Source organism: Mycteria americana, chromosome 23 (genome assembly GCF_035582795.1).
Source record: "Mycteria americana isolate JAX WOST 10 ecotype Jacksonville Zoo and Gardens chromosome 23, USCA_MyAme_1.0, whole genome shotgun sequence".
Taxonomy (NCBI): domain Eukaryota; kingdom Metazoa; phylum Chordata; class Aves; order Ciconiiformes; family Ciconiidae; genus Mycteria; species Mycteria americana.
The window spans coordinates 7,309,726-7,325,111 of NC_134387.1; the positions used below are offsets into that span (position 1 = coordinate 7,309,726).

General features: G+C 53.8%; 2 protein-coding genes across 2 annotated transcripts in view; one reads left to right on the forward strand and one right to left on the reverse strand.

The window, feature by feature from the left end:
* Positions 1-2,193: 2,193 nt before the first annotated feature.
* Positions 2,194-3,558, reverse strand: TM2D2 (TM2 domain containing 2). The gene is made up of 4 exons (XM_075523793.1): positions 3,294-3,558; positions 3,131-3,218; positions 2,915-3,030; positions 2,194-2,743 (listed from the first exon to the last, which is right to left on the reverse strand). Exons 1-4 carry the CDS (start codon positions 3,497-3,499, stop codon positions 2,530-2,532), a joined length of 624 nt encoding a protein of 207 aa, XP_075379908.1. The 5' UTR covers positions 3,500-3,558; the 3' UTR covers positions 2,194-2,529.
* A 5,583-nt stretch (positions 3,559-9,141) lies between these two features.
* The window catches only part of ADAM9 (ADAM metallopeptidase domain 9), a 30,798-nt gene continuing 24,553 nt past the window's right edge, over positions 9,142-15,386 (forward strand). Inside the window, exon 1 of the mRNA XM_075523791.1 lies at positions 9,142-9,309. Coding sequence (XP_075379906.1) covers positions 9,210-9,309 — 100 coding nt within the window. The 5' untranslated portion in view covers positions 9,142-9,209. The remainder of the gene's footprint in view (positions 9,310-15,386) is intronic.

The following is a 15,386-nucleotide window of genomic DNA, read 5'->3' on the forward strand; positions in this document are numbered from 1 at the left end:
GCCACCGGCGGGTGCTCCCCCACGTGCAAGGGGAGCTGCGACCGTGTGCTGGGGGAGCTTTAGGGGTGCTGCACGGAGCTGCCAAAGTCCTGCCTGGTGTCTCTTGTGCCACACTTAGGGCTGGAGTCCCTTGGAGGCCCCCGCTGCGGAGCTGCAGCCGGCTGGGCTGCCTGCCCCATGGCACCCCGTGCCCCACGGCACCCTGCCAGACACCCTGGCCCCCAGCCAGCTTCAGCGGGGAAAAGCACCAAGGGGAGGGCAAAGGGCCATCGTGGCCTCTGCTTTGAAAAAGTTTTTGATCTTGTTTGTCGCTGCTAGAAACGGGGGGACAGAGGCTAACCAGGCAAGAAGCATCCCTTGCTGCCAGGGCGTGTGTTTGGTAAGGAACACGACAGATGGGAGCAGAAACGGTCCCTCTCCAGGCGACGTGCATCCTCCCAGCCCGAGGTGCAAGTTTAATTTTATTGCTGATGATGTTAAGACAGCTCCAGCTATTGCTCGTCTCGAGCCCTTCCATGGGTAAGTGTGTCCCAATAAAACTCTTGGTTTAAACACTTCGTTACTTTTTTTTTTTTTGCTTTCAACGTCACATTTTCCAGTGAGAACTGGCTGAGCACGCTTCCTGCAGACATCTGTGAAGCGGGCACAGGCGCTGCTGCCCTGCACACAGGTTGGTTCTGGGTGTGAGGGGGGGTGAGTGCGTGGTGGTGGCAGGGAAGTCACAACTTTGCCTTTCTGAATACGTGGGCAGGAGGAAAGCTGTCGGACCAATGCCCCTGGTATTCCTCAGTGTAGTCCATGACAGCCTCGTACACGGAAGGAATTTGAGGTCCTGCTGTTAGCTGGCAGCTGCCGGGCTGAGGACGTGGGGAGATGTTAATGACGATGGGCTTTTGTGCATGGGATTATTATTTTCTCCCTTCTGGCTCACTGCATAATTTTTTCCCCACCGTGGGCTTTTCAGCCCTGTTGTTCCACTGGTCTGAAGAATGTGGTAGTTTCGTGATGAAGCCTCCCCCAAATCAGTGCCCTGAGACCTATTTGAAGCTGCCAAATTCAGATTACTTGTGACCTAAATGGGATATAAACCCCATTCCCTGGAGAGGAAGAGTTGTTGCAATAAACCACAAACCAAAACTGGAATAGGCAGAATTCCTGGCCAGATTGAGCCCCATTGCAGCTCCATTGGAGGCAGAAGTAGAAGTAACGCAGGCAGAAATTCACCAAATGGAAACGGCTAGAAGGTCCTGGGTTTGCAGAACTGTGTGAGAACAGAGCGTACATTTGCTGTATTTTACGTCAAATGTGACTGTGCTTTTGCATATATGGATTTTGTGTCTGGTTCTGGCTGTGACTTACTGCAGCTTCCTTTTCCCGTTTTTATTCAGCTCGGTAAGTTTTCAGACTGCATCTGGCGGGGCTTCCTCTTTTGGGTGCGTGGGTGCTTGAAGCTCCCACTCATTTTGGTGCTGCACGTGCCCTGTGCCATGGGCTGGAGCCGGAGGGGTGACCGGCACGTGGACGGGAGCTCTGACGGCTCCCGGCCGTTCCCTGCAGCTCCGGGTGGAAACGAGCCCTCTGTCAGTAGCGAGGCAAAGCTGGTATTTAACAGTTTCGTAAAACACAAAGGGTTGCCACTGAATGGTCACAGGTTTTAAAGAATACGACTGTTTGGCAGCAGGGAAAGGGAATGCAACCTGCTGCCACGGGCAGCACGATGGAGTATGTTTTGAAAAGCACACTTACTCACTATGAAGGGCAGGGGACAGGAGGAGAAACAGGTAATTTTAAGTTAGTGTGTACTTTGGACTGGTTGCAGCATCCTACAGATGATGTTTCTAGAACGTGAGCATGGTAGGGAGAGTTACAGCAATGGATTCGAGTGCTTCTTTTGAGAGGCCTGAATAGTAACTTTATTTGCTGCACTGTGGCTTTCCCCGCCTGCAGGAGAGTGGGAAGTGATGTTCTCCAGAGGGTGCAATTTCCACTAAATCTAACCCAGCTTGCCTTGCAGCCAGAGAACATGGTTTTAAACAAATAATGTAGAATTAGAGCTCATCACTTTGCCACAAACACTCTGTAACTTTGTTAGGTTACTCAACTGTAAAGGTTTGCAAAGCCTAGTAACACAAAACCACACGCTAGTGGCCTGCGTCTCTGTGTGGCTGTATCTACTCTGCTAATACTGAAAGGACGTGGAGACAGCTCCTTCCACACTTTATTAAGATTTGTTTGACCACCTGTGGTTGCAAGGTCGGATTTCTTAAACTGTTACCACCTGAAGGGGGGGGGAATCCAGATTATTTTAAACAAGCAAAATGTATACCGAGCGATTTTGCGTCCGAGGTTTGTACAGAGGAATTAACAAGAGTAACTGTTCTGCGTGTTAAGTTACAGCCTTAAATCCACGTTTGTGCAAGGCAGAGTCTGTTCTGATGCTGCGGAACAGGCGGAGGCGTCCGTCTCCAGTCCTGCAGAGACGCCGTTAGCTTCTTTGGGGGTCGGCTCTCGGAGCGGCCTCTGCTCCCCTCAGTACACGGTGCACCAGTTGCTGCCGTCGCTGGGCATCAGCCCGCCGGTGATGAGGAGAATCAGATCAACGAACCACCAGATCCCCAGTCCTCCCAGAGTCAGCAGTTTCCCCACGGCGGTGCCGGTATGGCCCAGGCAGAATCGATCCACTCCAAAGCAGCCCAGGAAAAACGAGTAGAGCAGAGTGGTTATAAAGTAATGTCCAGTGTACCTGCAAGGGAAGCGGCCGGAGGCGCGTCAGGCGGGGCTGTGGCGGGGGGCCGCCGCCGCCCCCTCGGGGAAGCGTCCCCGCCGGCCGCGCCCCGGTTCTTGCGGCGGGGCTCCCTCCCGCGGGGGCCGGGAGAGGTGCAGGGGCCCTCCCGCCGCCGGGATCGCGTCCTACTTGACGCAGGGCCTGCTGCCCCGCAGGAAGCTCCGCGGCTCGGCGCACTCGATGCCGTCCAGCGCTCGGCACTGCACCCGGGTGTGGTCCACCTCGCCGTAGGCCTGTCCGCCGAACTGCGGGCAGCGCGGGCGCCCTCAGCCGCCGCCCGGGCCCGGGGGCCGCCGCAGCGAGGCCCGGCCGCGCCGCCGCCGCCCCTTCCCGCCCGCCCCTCACCTTCACGCAGCCGTGGCCCAGCTCCTGCTGCGCCGTGGCGTTCCCGCCGTGGTCCACCGGCTCCTCGCACTCCACGAACTCCTCGGGGCTGCGGGGAAGGAGGGAGCGGTGAGGGAGGGCGAGCGGCCGCTCCCCCCCCGCCCCCGGCCCGCCCGGCGCTCACAGGTAGGTGCAGAGGACGAGCGGCGCCCGCGGGTCGGTGTAGGCCCAGGCGGCGGCGGGCGGCCCCGGCCCGGGCGCCTCGGCCTCGGTGCCGTTGGGGGGCAGGCCGCGGGAGGCGCCCTGCAGCAGCAGCAGGTTGCCGAGCAGCAGCGCGGCCTGCCCGCACAGCAGCGCGTAGCCCACCGGCCCGCCGCGCCGCGGCGCCATGGCGGCGGCCGCTGCTAGGAAACGCCGCGCCCGCCCCGGCCTCCGGGCCGCGCCGCCGCCGCGCCGCCGCCAGCCAATGGGCGCCGGCCGTCTCGCCCCGGGGGGCGGGGAACAGCCGCCCGCAGCCAGTCAGAGCTTAGGCGGAAGAAGCCGCGGAGGGCTGCGAGGAGGCGAGGCGGAAGTGCGCGCCAGACGAGGAGGCGATTGGCTGCCGGGGAGGCCTGCCAGCCTATGGGCGAAGGCAGGGGGCGGGGCACCGGTGTGGGCGCGGCCCCTCCCGGCCCGCGCCCCGCCGTGAGGGGCGGCCGCCGGCCCTGCCCTGCCCGGCCCGCGCCCTGCTCGGCCCGGCCCGGCCCGGCCCCGCCCCGCCGTGAGGGGCGGCCGCGCCGCGGGGCGCTGCCCGCGCAGGCCTCCGGCACAGAGGAGGCCTAGGACGCGCTGCCCCGCTCGGCGTGAGTTGCTGGGGCGCGGTGGGAGCCGTCTGGCGCCGTGAGCCCGCCGCGCGGGAGGCAGCGGCCCGCTGCCGGGGAGCGAGGCCTCGCTGCCCCCGGCCGCCCCCTGCCGCCCAGGCCCTCGCCCCGCGCCCGTCGGAGGTCCTGTGGTGCCTGTCGGGGACCCTGCCCCGCAGGTGGGCGCGCCCCGTGCCCCCCTCCCCGGGGGGAGCTGCCTCTGCGGGGTCGCCGCCGCCTGCTCGTAGCGCGGGGAAGGCCTCGCTCGGGCCCCGCTCCCGCGTGTCAGCGTGTGGCACGGTAACAAGCAGAGGGAGTTCATCCGCCTCAGCTGAGGCAGCGGCAGGGAGAGGCTCCCCGGGCGGCTGGGGCAGCAGCCCGGCACCCGGAGTAGCTCTGGCAAGCGTGGAGAGCCGCTTCTCCCTGCGCTCTTGATGGGAGAGAGGGTTTAGGCCAGCAGCTCCCCATAGCATTAGACCGAAAGTCCCCCGCGTGCCTGGCGCAGGGTGGTACCACCTTCCTGAGGCAACTGCGGCCTTGGCTTGTTCGCTGGCGGTGAATGACTGTTGTTGGGCTGGAGAGCTGTGTCGTGGTACTGCTAGAGTCAGGTTTCCTCTGACCTGCAACAGGAATTGGTTTGCCTGTGGGATGTGATGGCCAGCTGTCCCACTAAGCCCTTCTTTACTGATTAAGAGGCTTCCAAGTGGCTTTAGAAATAGCTTAAAGACTGCGCAGCATGTGGGCGGCAGTGGATTTCGTTTGCAGCACTAAGGAAGGCAGAGGAAAGATCACATCGAATGTGTCTTTACTCAGGTTTTACACCATTCTGTCAGCGTAAAGCACTTCTGAAATGGGGGTAAATGAAACTCGTGCTTTAGGGCCTGATGTTTGAGACTTCATCACGTTAATTGCTGGGGGGGAGGTCGTGTCCAAAGGGGCTGGGAACGCTGTGGGACGTGCTGGATTATGGCCCGGAGGGAGCTGTACAGCCAAGTGCTGCTTGGAGGAGGCTTGGAGCCAGGAGGGGTGAAACTGTCTCTGCTCCCTTGAGCTCCCCGAAGTGTGACTCTGGAAGTCTTTTGAAAATAAATGAGACTCGACACCTTGAGCAAACTTCCCATTAATATGAAAACAGGGAGGGGATTTCAGGAGTTGTCTAGACCATCTCCCTGCCCAGAGGAGGAACTAGTCCTGCTTGGGTAGTCAAGTTGCAGAATTTTTTTATCTTAAGTGCCCTACCCCTTGTACAAAGCGATGGGCATTGGGACACCCCCTTGCCTAGTCTTGGCCCTTCTTTGCTATGCTCAGAGAGCTGTAGAGATGTACCTCTGAGCGCTTTCTGGATGAGACTCGGAGAGTAATTGAACGGCGCACTCGGCTATATAAAAGTAGAGGGTTAGAGACTGGGATCCTGCTATTGACCCTCTACATCTGAACAAGCTGCTGCCTGTTTCCATCAGTTTTCTTCTACCTCATTTAATCCCCCTCACAGTGTCTTGAGGTCATTAGATTGGAAATGCCAAGCGCGGTTTGAGACAGGTACGTGGCATTCATTAACTCCAGCTGGAAGCCAGGCAAAACATGTAATTTGATAAGAATGCATTTGGGAAAGAGCCATTAGCAGGATTGGTAGGTGCCTGTCAGCCAGCGATCACCGGTGCGGTGTTGGCGAGTGTGCTTCCTAAGCCAGCTGGACTGGTGCTGGTGATGTCAGTGAAGTCCCGACTACATCCAGAATCCTTAATCTCTCTTATTTACAGTGCTTATAAGCAACCACCATGCACGTGGTATGTGGAGAGGATGTGGGAGCCAGCAGGACTGAGGTTGGAGGGAGAACACAACACATCTGACTTGGCTGTTTAAAACTAGTTACATGTTTAGCCATTTTAGTTGGAATCCTTATGCCCTTGAGTCTGGCAAAGGTACATGTTCAGCATTCACTGGAAAAGGGAGTGTAATGGCCAACTCCATCATATGAGGATTTCTGAGAAATCTCTTTTCTTGCTGATTCTACGGTTTTGTTAAAGAATTGTGAAAATAATTGACAAACAGCAGATGTCATTTGGGGAATTCATTCCATATCGTCTTCCCTGCCCTCGCTGTCTGCTCAAGCACAGTGTGGCTCGCTAAACCACAGCCCGGCAACGGCTGCTGTCCAGCTCACAGAGTGTCAGTGAACTCCACGTGTACCCACATACGAGATTTACGCCCTGATACACTGGTCTGTACTGCCGCTCGTGTACATCTGCCTTGCTCCCTTTAGAAACTAGTCTAAAAATCTTCTAAAGCCTCCAGAGGGGATTGGCTGTGACAAAACACAAAGGAGGAAATGCCTCTTTGCGTGGGCTTTCCTTACCACTGCAGAGGAGACGCAAAGGTCCCCGTTAGTTGCTGGTCATTACATCTCTGGCCTTGCACCGTCCGCCGCGTTCCTTAGGAAACGGGGCTGCTGTCTTGTGGTCCCACTGTCGCCCACAGGACTGTGTCCCTGCTCTGTCAAAGGACGATGGAATGCTTTTCCTTGAAAAACACCAAATTCCCTCCCCTTCCCCAGACACTGAGTGAGGTCCTTTTCAACATCTACCACGTAAGCTTTGTTATCACACTGGATGCTACTTTGCCTTTGGTGTAAATAGTTGGTTTTGCATCTTCTTGGCTCATCAGCCACATCAGCGAGTGATTTCAGCTAGAGTGCCTGCTGTATTGCGGGGCTTACTCTTGTATTACCAATGTGCTGTGGAAATGAGATGCCCAGCACACATACTTGGTTTCCATTTGTGTATGTTTTTTCTTAGTAAGTTCACTTCTTTGAGATATTTCCTGTTTCTGGCTTTTATGCCTATTTAAGAGAGTATCACTCCTATTTAAGCCTTTGAAAGAATGAAATATCCTCATTTTAATATCAAGTAATCTCTAAGGCTCTTGTCTGCAGTGGGTTTTGTCACTTTGCCTTATTCTAGTCATAAGTTCTGTGCTGGAGACAACTAATGGCTTGAATCCCTGTGCTTGCCTTTGAGGATTCATTTGTGACTTAAGCCATTGCAGAGCTCCAGGATTTATGGGTTTGTTTCACGCGGTTCTTCTCCGAGAGCACCTTCCACCGTGTCTGAGCGATAGCTCTGCTGATGTGGGCAGTTCAGGTGTGTTCCAACTGGCTGGTCAGATGAGCAGTTCTCCAGATTTTTTGTTTCCAAAGTTGGCAGGTTTGCATTTGACGCAAAACGTGTGTTCTGAAGCTGTCCTAGCTTTCCTGCCTCGTTTCTGGTTTGTTTCTGGAACTTTGAGGTGTGTCGTCTTCAATTCCTTGTATTGCCAGGCTGCAGTAGCGGTGGTGAGTGACAGCAGGGGTCAAGGCAGATGAACATAGCTCTTGCTGAATGCGGACCTGGGAATCTCATGCCCCTCAGGCAGGAACCATGGGATGATTCATGTTTGTGCATTGTACAGCGCACAGTGGTGTCTGTATTTGATGCACGATGTTATGCTAACCCATGGGAAGCCTCCCGAATCTTGGATAATGCCCAGCTTCTGGGAAGCACAGGGTATTACCTGACTCAAAAGCGATGTGCAGCTTCCATCGGGTTGAAGATATATAACCTCTGTGTTGTTTCTAACATCAGGTGGGAATAAAATCCTCTGTCTCACTTTGCAGTATTATACAGTTTAGCGTGCCGGCTTCCTGCGTAGCTTTATGGTTTGGTCTGTTAGGGTACGTAAGAGTGGCTTCATAAAGTCGCGTTGTCAGCTCCGTCCAACAGGAACAGGAGGTTTTCTGGTTGCTGGAGGCCACGAGGGGGGAAACCTGAGTCGCAGGCCATCTTCCTACAGCTCCTGCAAAAATGGATGCAGAGTTTTGGAATGCGAAGGGCCAAATGACTCTTCAAATTCCTCTTTAATTGTTCACTGTAGCGACAGCAGTATAAACCTCTTACAAAGTCTGCCGAGGACTCATCATTAAGGAGAGGGGGAAGACTTGCACCAATTGCTCAGCCCGTTATGTGTTTACTAATGGCATCTTTTGCATTACGTGCATTCAAAGGCAATTTCTAAAACATCGCCAATGTCGGTCAGACCCCTGTGAGTGAGAACGTGGGTGTGTGCGGATGTGTCTGGCTGATGGCCCTCAAAGGGCACTCGCGTCTAGTTGTCTCTTGTTTGTGCTGATGAGATGTGCGTGGCCCTTGGCGTAGGTCTGGCTCTGCATCTACGGTGAGGAATTCCGCTGCAGCGACCTACTAGGGAAAAGAACACGGAGGCTCGAAGCAACCTGTGAATTACCACCCTTGGGAAACCAGGAAAGGTTATCGATACCTGAGAAGTCGTCGGTAAAACTGGATTTTATTTGTCTAGGCTCTTGTACACTGCTTATCACGATGGCACGAGGGTGCTTCTCCATCACCTCTTCAGCAATGTGACTGGTATGTCACATGTTGTTTATTCCTCCTTCTCCCGGAGGAAGACACCGTGCTCCGTGGGGTGCCCTGGGAGGGTGTTTAATGGGTCGCTGAGTGCTGGCCGGAGGCGGGTCAGAGCAACACGTATGACGCGTGGAGCGGAGGGGCTGTAAACCTGTGAGGGTGTTCCGTTCTGGAGAGTTTTTCTCTTCCTCACCTGTATCCTGGGTATCGTGCAGTGGAGTGCTAACGCGCAGTTGTGTTTCCACGTGCTTCTAATTTGTAACGTAGTTTTTTGGGAGGAAAGGCCAGAAAAGAGCCGTTGTGTCTGCGGTCTGTGCTGACACCAGTTCCCTTCAGCCAGCTTTTTCTTCGGCACTCGCTCGCTGTCGGGACTTAGTTGTTTTTTCCCTAAGAACGTACTGGAAATGTGAACGCTCGATTTCACCCAGCCTCTGTCACACGAGGAGGTGTCGTTCGGGGATCTCTCCCGAGGCAGCGGGGCTCTGTCTGGAGCGCGGTGTTGCTGCGCGCGGCCCGGCTCAGCCCCGGTCCCGCGGGGCCGAGGCGTGATGAAATGTCCCGGGTGGGCGCCGGCACGGTTGCCGTTGTGGCGTTTCAGCGGGTGCGGGCGGCACGGGGCGGCTCCTCCGCGCCCTGCATCCGAGGGCCCGGCGTCACCGCCTCGGTCTCGGCCGCGGGGGGCTCTCGGCCGCCGCTCGGCGCCGGGGCCGCCCCTCGGCCGCGGTGCCGCGGGCGGAGCGGCCCCGCCCCGGGGCGGCGGGGGGCGGCGCGGCGCAGGCCCCGGCCCGGCTCCATAAGGCCGCGGGCCGCCGGCCGGACCCAGCGCCCCAGCCGGGAGGGGCGATGCGGACGCGGAGCGCCATGGCCTGGGCCCGGGCCCGGGCGGCGCGCAGCTGCCTCTGCCTCCTGCTGCTGGCCGCGCCCGGGCAGCCGGGCCGCGCGGGTGAGTGCGCCGGGCCGGGGCGGCGGGGCCTGGGCCTGCGCCGGCCCCCCCTCCCCCCTTTCCTCCCTCCCTTCGGCCGGACGGGCCCGGGCCCCCTTCCCTGCCGGGGCAGCGCGGCCGGGCCCCTTCGCTGACCCCTCCGTGAGCGCCAGCCCCCTCCCCATCACCCCCGGGCTGCCAGGGCCCGGCCTGGCGCTGGGGCCAGCTGAGGGGTTCTGGCAGCCCCCTGCCCTTCCTCGGGGCTGCTGGGGCCCGGCCTGGCCCCGACGGCTGGCAGGTGGGGTGGGAGACCCCCCCCTTCCCTTTGCCGGAGTGGTGGGGTCCTGCCCGGCCATCCCCCTCTGCCCCCCGATGCGTGGGGCTCTGAGGCAGGGGGATCTCCCCCTGCGCGGGCAGCCCTGGAGGTGCTCGGTCACGGTGTGGGGGTCACAGGTGTCCGAAGGAGCACACGGGAGGAGGGTGCTGTGGGTGGTGACGCAACCTGGGCCCTGTTCAGGGCGGCCGCTGCCAAAATGCTCCTGGTAAATATTGCGCGTGATCAGAGATGCCGCGGAGGGGCTGAGAGAGCAGCCGGGCCTTCGTCTTAACCCTGAGGTGCGAGGAGGCAGCCTCGGCCGGTGAGCTGGCGGGGTCCCCTCGCACCTGTGGAGTTTGCAGGCGTCTGGGGAACGCTGTCGCTTTGCTCTCCAGCCCCCCGTGCCAGGCCAGGCACTCTGCTCTCCAGGTCCTCTTCCAGGCTTTTACTAGGCCGGTGGCAATCCGTGTACAAGAAAGCCTGTGAAACGTGCGGTGGGTGGGCAGCCTGTTCATGGGTCTCCCAGAAATTTGTGTGAGCAGATCCGGGGTACAACCCTGTAATTTCCCTGCCCAGAGGATGTTGCATTTCCATGTTGAGGTGACAGAACACCCACATTGTTTCCACTGCATTTCTCGGGGCACGCACAGGGACCTGTGTCTTCCCCCTCTCTGTTTGGGTGGCCTTAGCCATCGTGGAGCCAGGGCATCACCTGCGCTGGCACAGCCCGGCACGGGGCAGGCTGCTTTCCCCAAGGAGGACAGAGGCTGTGTCCTGGGGCAAGAACTTGGGCACAGCACAGTGCCATCGCTAATGGCAGTGAACGGACACCGTGCTCTGTTTATGGGCTTTTAATGAGTCGACACTGTGCTGTCTTTATGAGCTGTTCATGAATTGGAACTGTTCTGTTTATGGGCTTTTATGATGCTGATTCTGATGTTATATGTACGTGATAGGCAGAAATGTCTCCTCTGTTATTGTTTTCCTCCTCCTGAAGGGATACATGCACTGTGTTAAACTTCTGTGTTTATCGTTGATGCGTAGTTTTATAGTCAGGGCTTCATAATTGAGGAATCTTTTCTAAAACGAATATTGATGCTTCGTGCTGAGAAACAGTGCTCTTGTGGTGGGTGTCTCTCCCTGAGGGATTCTGTGCTGCCAACCTCTTGCCTCTCGCTTGGCGTGTTGTTACTGGTGGTTGTGAGATGTGTGCCAGATGAAAGCCAAGCTTTGAAATGTGGCTGTTGGCTTGTGGTGGAGGTAGCACAGCGTGTTGGAAACTGCCTTGCCAGAGCGCCGAGGAGCAAAGTATAAAATGACGCATCTCCTGGACGTTGGATGCTTGTGCTTCTAATGGACCGGGCGGTGTTCTGATGGGTAATATTTTAGTTCCTACGTGTGGGTGGGAGGAAGTACAGGTCACCGAGTTACTGATGGCGGATGGCAGTGTTTCTCTCTGCCTTCTGCGTCTCTGTCCCAGCTAATAATGCCCAATCTGCGATGAAAGATAATGGGCCGCCTTTATCTTGGGTCTGAGCGTGAAGGAGAGGGGAGAAACGAGTCACCTGTTTCAGTTTATCCAGGCACTTCCAACTTTTGGTTTGGAAGGTAAGTGCTTTGGACGCTCCCCAATAAATAGGGATACGAGGCAGAAATGGGGCGTTACCGGAAACTGCTAATTGAAAATTCCTGAATGAACATAATCATATAGTGATGTGTAGCCTTAAGGGATTTGTATAGCGTAGATTTTCCCCTCCTATTTGTGTCTGTAGGAGGCCTCAACGTTTGGCTGTATAAATTCATAAAGAAACCGTCTGGCATTGCCATAGGCAGGGACTGTGGTTTTTGCTACTTGGTCTCTTCCCCGATACTTGGTGTCATACACGTACCGGGATGTTCTAGCCACACTTTACCAGTTTTTAAAGGGATTCTTAAAGTCTCTTAAAATTCTTAAAGGTTTGACTTTTCTGGGGAGATGCAGTGTTTAGTTAAGATAATGCCTTTGTTCAGCTCATAAAAAACACAGCACTGCCTCACCCATATTTCAACAAATCAGCATTCAGCAGAGTAAAGAGGGGTTTTGTGGTTATTTCCTCTGTGTGAAGAATAAAAAGAGGCAAGAAATGTCAGTGTAGCTAATGTTGCCTCTTGTAGTGCTTTGTTTTCAGAAAAAGGAAGTTTGAAACATGACTTCGTAGTTTTTCATGTCCCGATCATTCTCATTTCTCAAGCTAAAATAAAAAAAAAGTTTATTTGCTCAACTCAGTAGAGTTTTGTGATTGAATTTGTATTGCGTGGTTTCCTTTGGTGGCCAAATTTAAAGATGGTGACATCTCCAAAGAGAAACGTTCCCACGAACCTCCCCCATGCGAAGCGAGCTGACATCTACACAGCTGATGAGACGTGGAGGAAGTGAGTGGGCTCTGTGTGCGAGGAGCTCCTCTCCACGGGCCAGGCTGTTGTGGATAGAAGGGCAGAGGCTCCAGGGCCATTGACCCAGGAAGAAGGGTGTCCCGGTGAGATCAATCGTCTTGCACCAGAGGATGGTATGGCTTTGCTCTGTTTCTCCTTGTAAGAAGGTTCCAAGGGGGAGAGGATGTTGTGACAGTACCAGAGAAGAGCAATAGTCCTTTTTGTGGAACAGGAGTAGCTGTTGTCTTGCAGACAGATTAGCGTGGCTTTAGAAAGGGCAGAAGGAATAGTAAGAGTCTAGACAGGAAACACTTACAGCATAGGTCAGGATTTCAGCAAGAGGGAGGTAAGAATTCTCTAGGAAATATTGCTGTAGAAGAGCTCAATATCCTCATTAATGTCCAACACCCCCAGTAAAATACTAAGAGAAATTACATTAACGCTCTTGCCAGCTTTAATGTTAAACAAATATTTCAGGTGAGCAATAAATCAAGTAGATGAATTGGCTTCTCTTGCCATGATAGTTGGTCATCTTTTCCTACCTTCTAAAAGGCATTGTGACACAAGGAGACCCACTTGGTCTGAAGATGTAGAGCAAGGGAGAGAGCAGATGGAAAGAAAAGTCACAAGGAGGAGTACCCTGTAGAAGAACAGCTGGCCAGATGTTCCCAGGTGCTTTGGAGATGGAGCACCACCAAGGCACTCTGTAGCCTTTGAGGTATGGGAGGAACCGAAGCTGCTGGCTTCAGAGGAAACGTTCAGCAGATTTGTTAGCTTGGTGTTTTGTATAAATCACTAAATATTTTTAAGTAGACTTGGATAATATTTATGGAATGAAAATGAAGGAGATTTTTGCTTCCAGTGATCCAAAGAGTAAATCTTACTACTGCTGTCATCTTAGTGGAAAGGTCAACTGCACCTAAAAATGCTTTTCCTAGTATGTAATCAATTGAAGAAATACACTGATGAAGTAATCAGTGGTTACATGTCATTCTGGAAAGACATCTGTAAGCCAGTTCACAGAAGTTTCTCCTCAAACAGATACTGCTTGGCAAAGTCCCTTATGATTTTGAAAATGGGATACAGAGAACACACAGAGAACACTGAGTTTGCAGTTGATACCCTTCCAGTCAGGCAGGGTTCAGGCTCCTTAAAGAAAGGAATGTCCTGATAATGCGGACAGGTGAGAGAAATATCTGGCAGAAAGAGGCGGCTTTGAAAGGACAGGTAGAAAGCGTTCTGCTGAGGTGGGAACAATTGCCTGCACAAGTACCAGCGGGTGAAAAATGGGGTGCAGGAGCATGTTGGCAGGAAAGGAAATGAGTGTTAGAGTAGGTGAAACGGCAAGTGATCAGCCATGCTGTCTGTTATGGAAGAAAGATTAACCTGTGGAGATACATAAACACAGAAAGCATGTGAACCTTGATACTCGTGAGGCCTCCCTGGACTGTTGTGTCCTGTTTTGGATCCTTTTTCAGGATAGGTACTGTCTAACTGCAGAGTAGAGCCAGTAGAGCCTAATATGAATGGTCAGGGATCTAAGAAATAGGGTCCACAAGGAAATATTGAATATTGGCCTTTACATCGTTGGAGGAAAGGAGAGGGGAGTGTGACAGCACACTTGGAAAATCTAAAAACTTGCAGCCAGGCAGAAGGGCAGTAAACTGTCCACCTCCTTTGGGGATTAGAGATACTACTTAAAACACAGCAAGGGCAATGCGTTGGACATCAGGGAGGCTTGCTGGAGATGCTCTGTGCGGAACTGATCCTACCCTGGCACCTGAGGATGGACTAGATGGCTGCGTAAAGCTTTTAGTGCTGCTTCCAGTGAGCAGTCTGCTGCCTAAGTGTTGAATGACTGGTGCAGCCGACCTCATCCATTAATTGTCATCAATTATAACAATGGTTACTTTAATGAGTTTGTGTATTTAATGCTTTAGCAATGTGCATCTTTTGACTAGGATGTGCTCACAGCTATGAGAAGGTTAAAACTCATTGCTGCTGACTGATGCTCTAGGTTTAATACGGATTTGGTCAAGCCTTGATGTTTAGAGTAAAATGGCTAAAAGTTGCCAGGGTGGATGCAGGCACAGAATAAATCTGAAGAGAGCATTAGCAGTGCCTTGCTTCTGTGTGGTGCTGATTTTTTTTTTTTTTTTTTCCTGGCTCAGTAGGCAACTTTCCACTCTTACTCAGGGATTCAGTAAATTGAAGTAGGTGAATACAAGTAAATGGTCATACTGGGTGTCCTCGCTTTCAGTTTCACTGATAGATGGCTGTAAACAAATTTGGGTAGTATCAGAGGAATTTTAGTGTTTTGCTTATTGTACAGAATGATGCTCTTTGGTATCGCTTGTGATGCTGAAAGCAGTGGGGGACCCGAAAAGGGTGGTCAGAGCAGAAACAGAGCCCTGCAGTCATTGCTGGTGATCCCAGCGCACTGCTGGACCCTGAGATGCTGCAGGTGGGACGGTCGTGAGCCTTGTCTCCAAGAATCCGGCCCTGCTCCTCGGGGTGAAGGGTGGTTTTTTGCACGTTCCTTGTTAACGTCTGTCTGCAGCCTGAGCTGCTGAGCTGGTCACATGCTGATGAGCTTGTTTTTATGAAATGAGTTTGTTTTGTGGTGTAATAGGCTACAGTCTAAACTTTCCTATTTCTTTTTTTTTTGCTTCCATTGAAGAGTATATCTTTGACCTCACTTTAGTAGGCTTGGGAAAGAGTTATGGTGAAGGAAGGGTGATGATGGGGGTGAACTGTTCAATGTGGGTGGATGTAGCTGCGTGCTGTATTTCTGTAACTGAGCCAACAGTCTGCAGGCATGCCAAGGTCTATGAAGACAGGAGATGCAGCTTGACTTTTGCTGAATATAGATCTTAACCTGCCGGGGAGTGAGTACCTCAACAGCTTACCTCAGCAGCTGGAGAGCCGTAACGGCTGTGACATGTTTTGATGGCTTTCAAGCTCCCGCACGCTATGGAACGTGCATGAAATTCCTACTGTGGATTTGGGGCGGGGAGGGGAAGATGATTCACGTCTTCCTAGTTGCCTCCGATGCTTGGTAATTAAAGGCAGTCTTTAATGAGACAAGATAAATATAGTGGATGCAATTGTTTTTTTTCTCCTTGGAAATACAATCTCAACTAGTGTTGCACCCAAGAATGAACGATAAGAAGCATATTCTCAGTGGCGACGTGTAGCACAGCTCAGGCAGCAGCCTAGGCCGGTGGCAGGAAGCACCTGAGTACAAGAAGTCCTGCAAGTTACTGAAAAATTTATTGCAACTTGCTGTGCTTGAGAACCATACTTCTTATATCGCAATGAAATTTCTCAAAAGGGGGTGGAGAAAAAGCTACAAGAAATAGCGTATCTT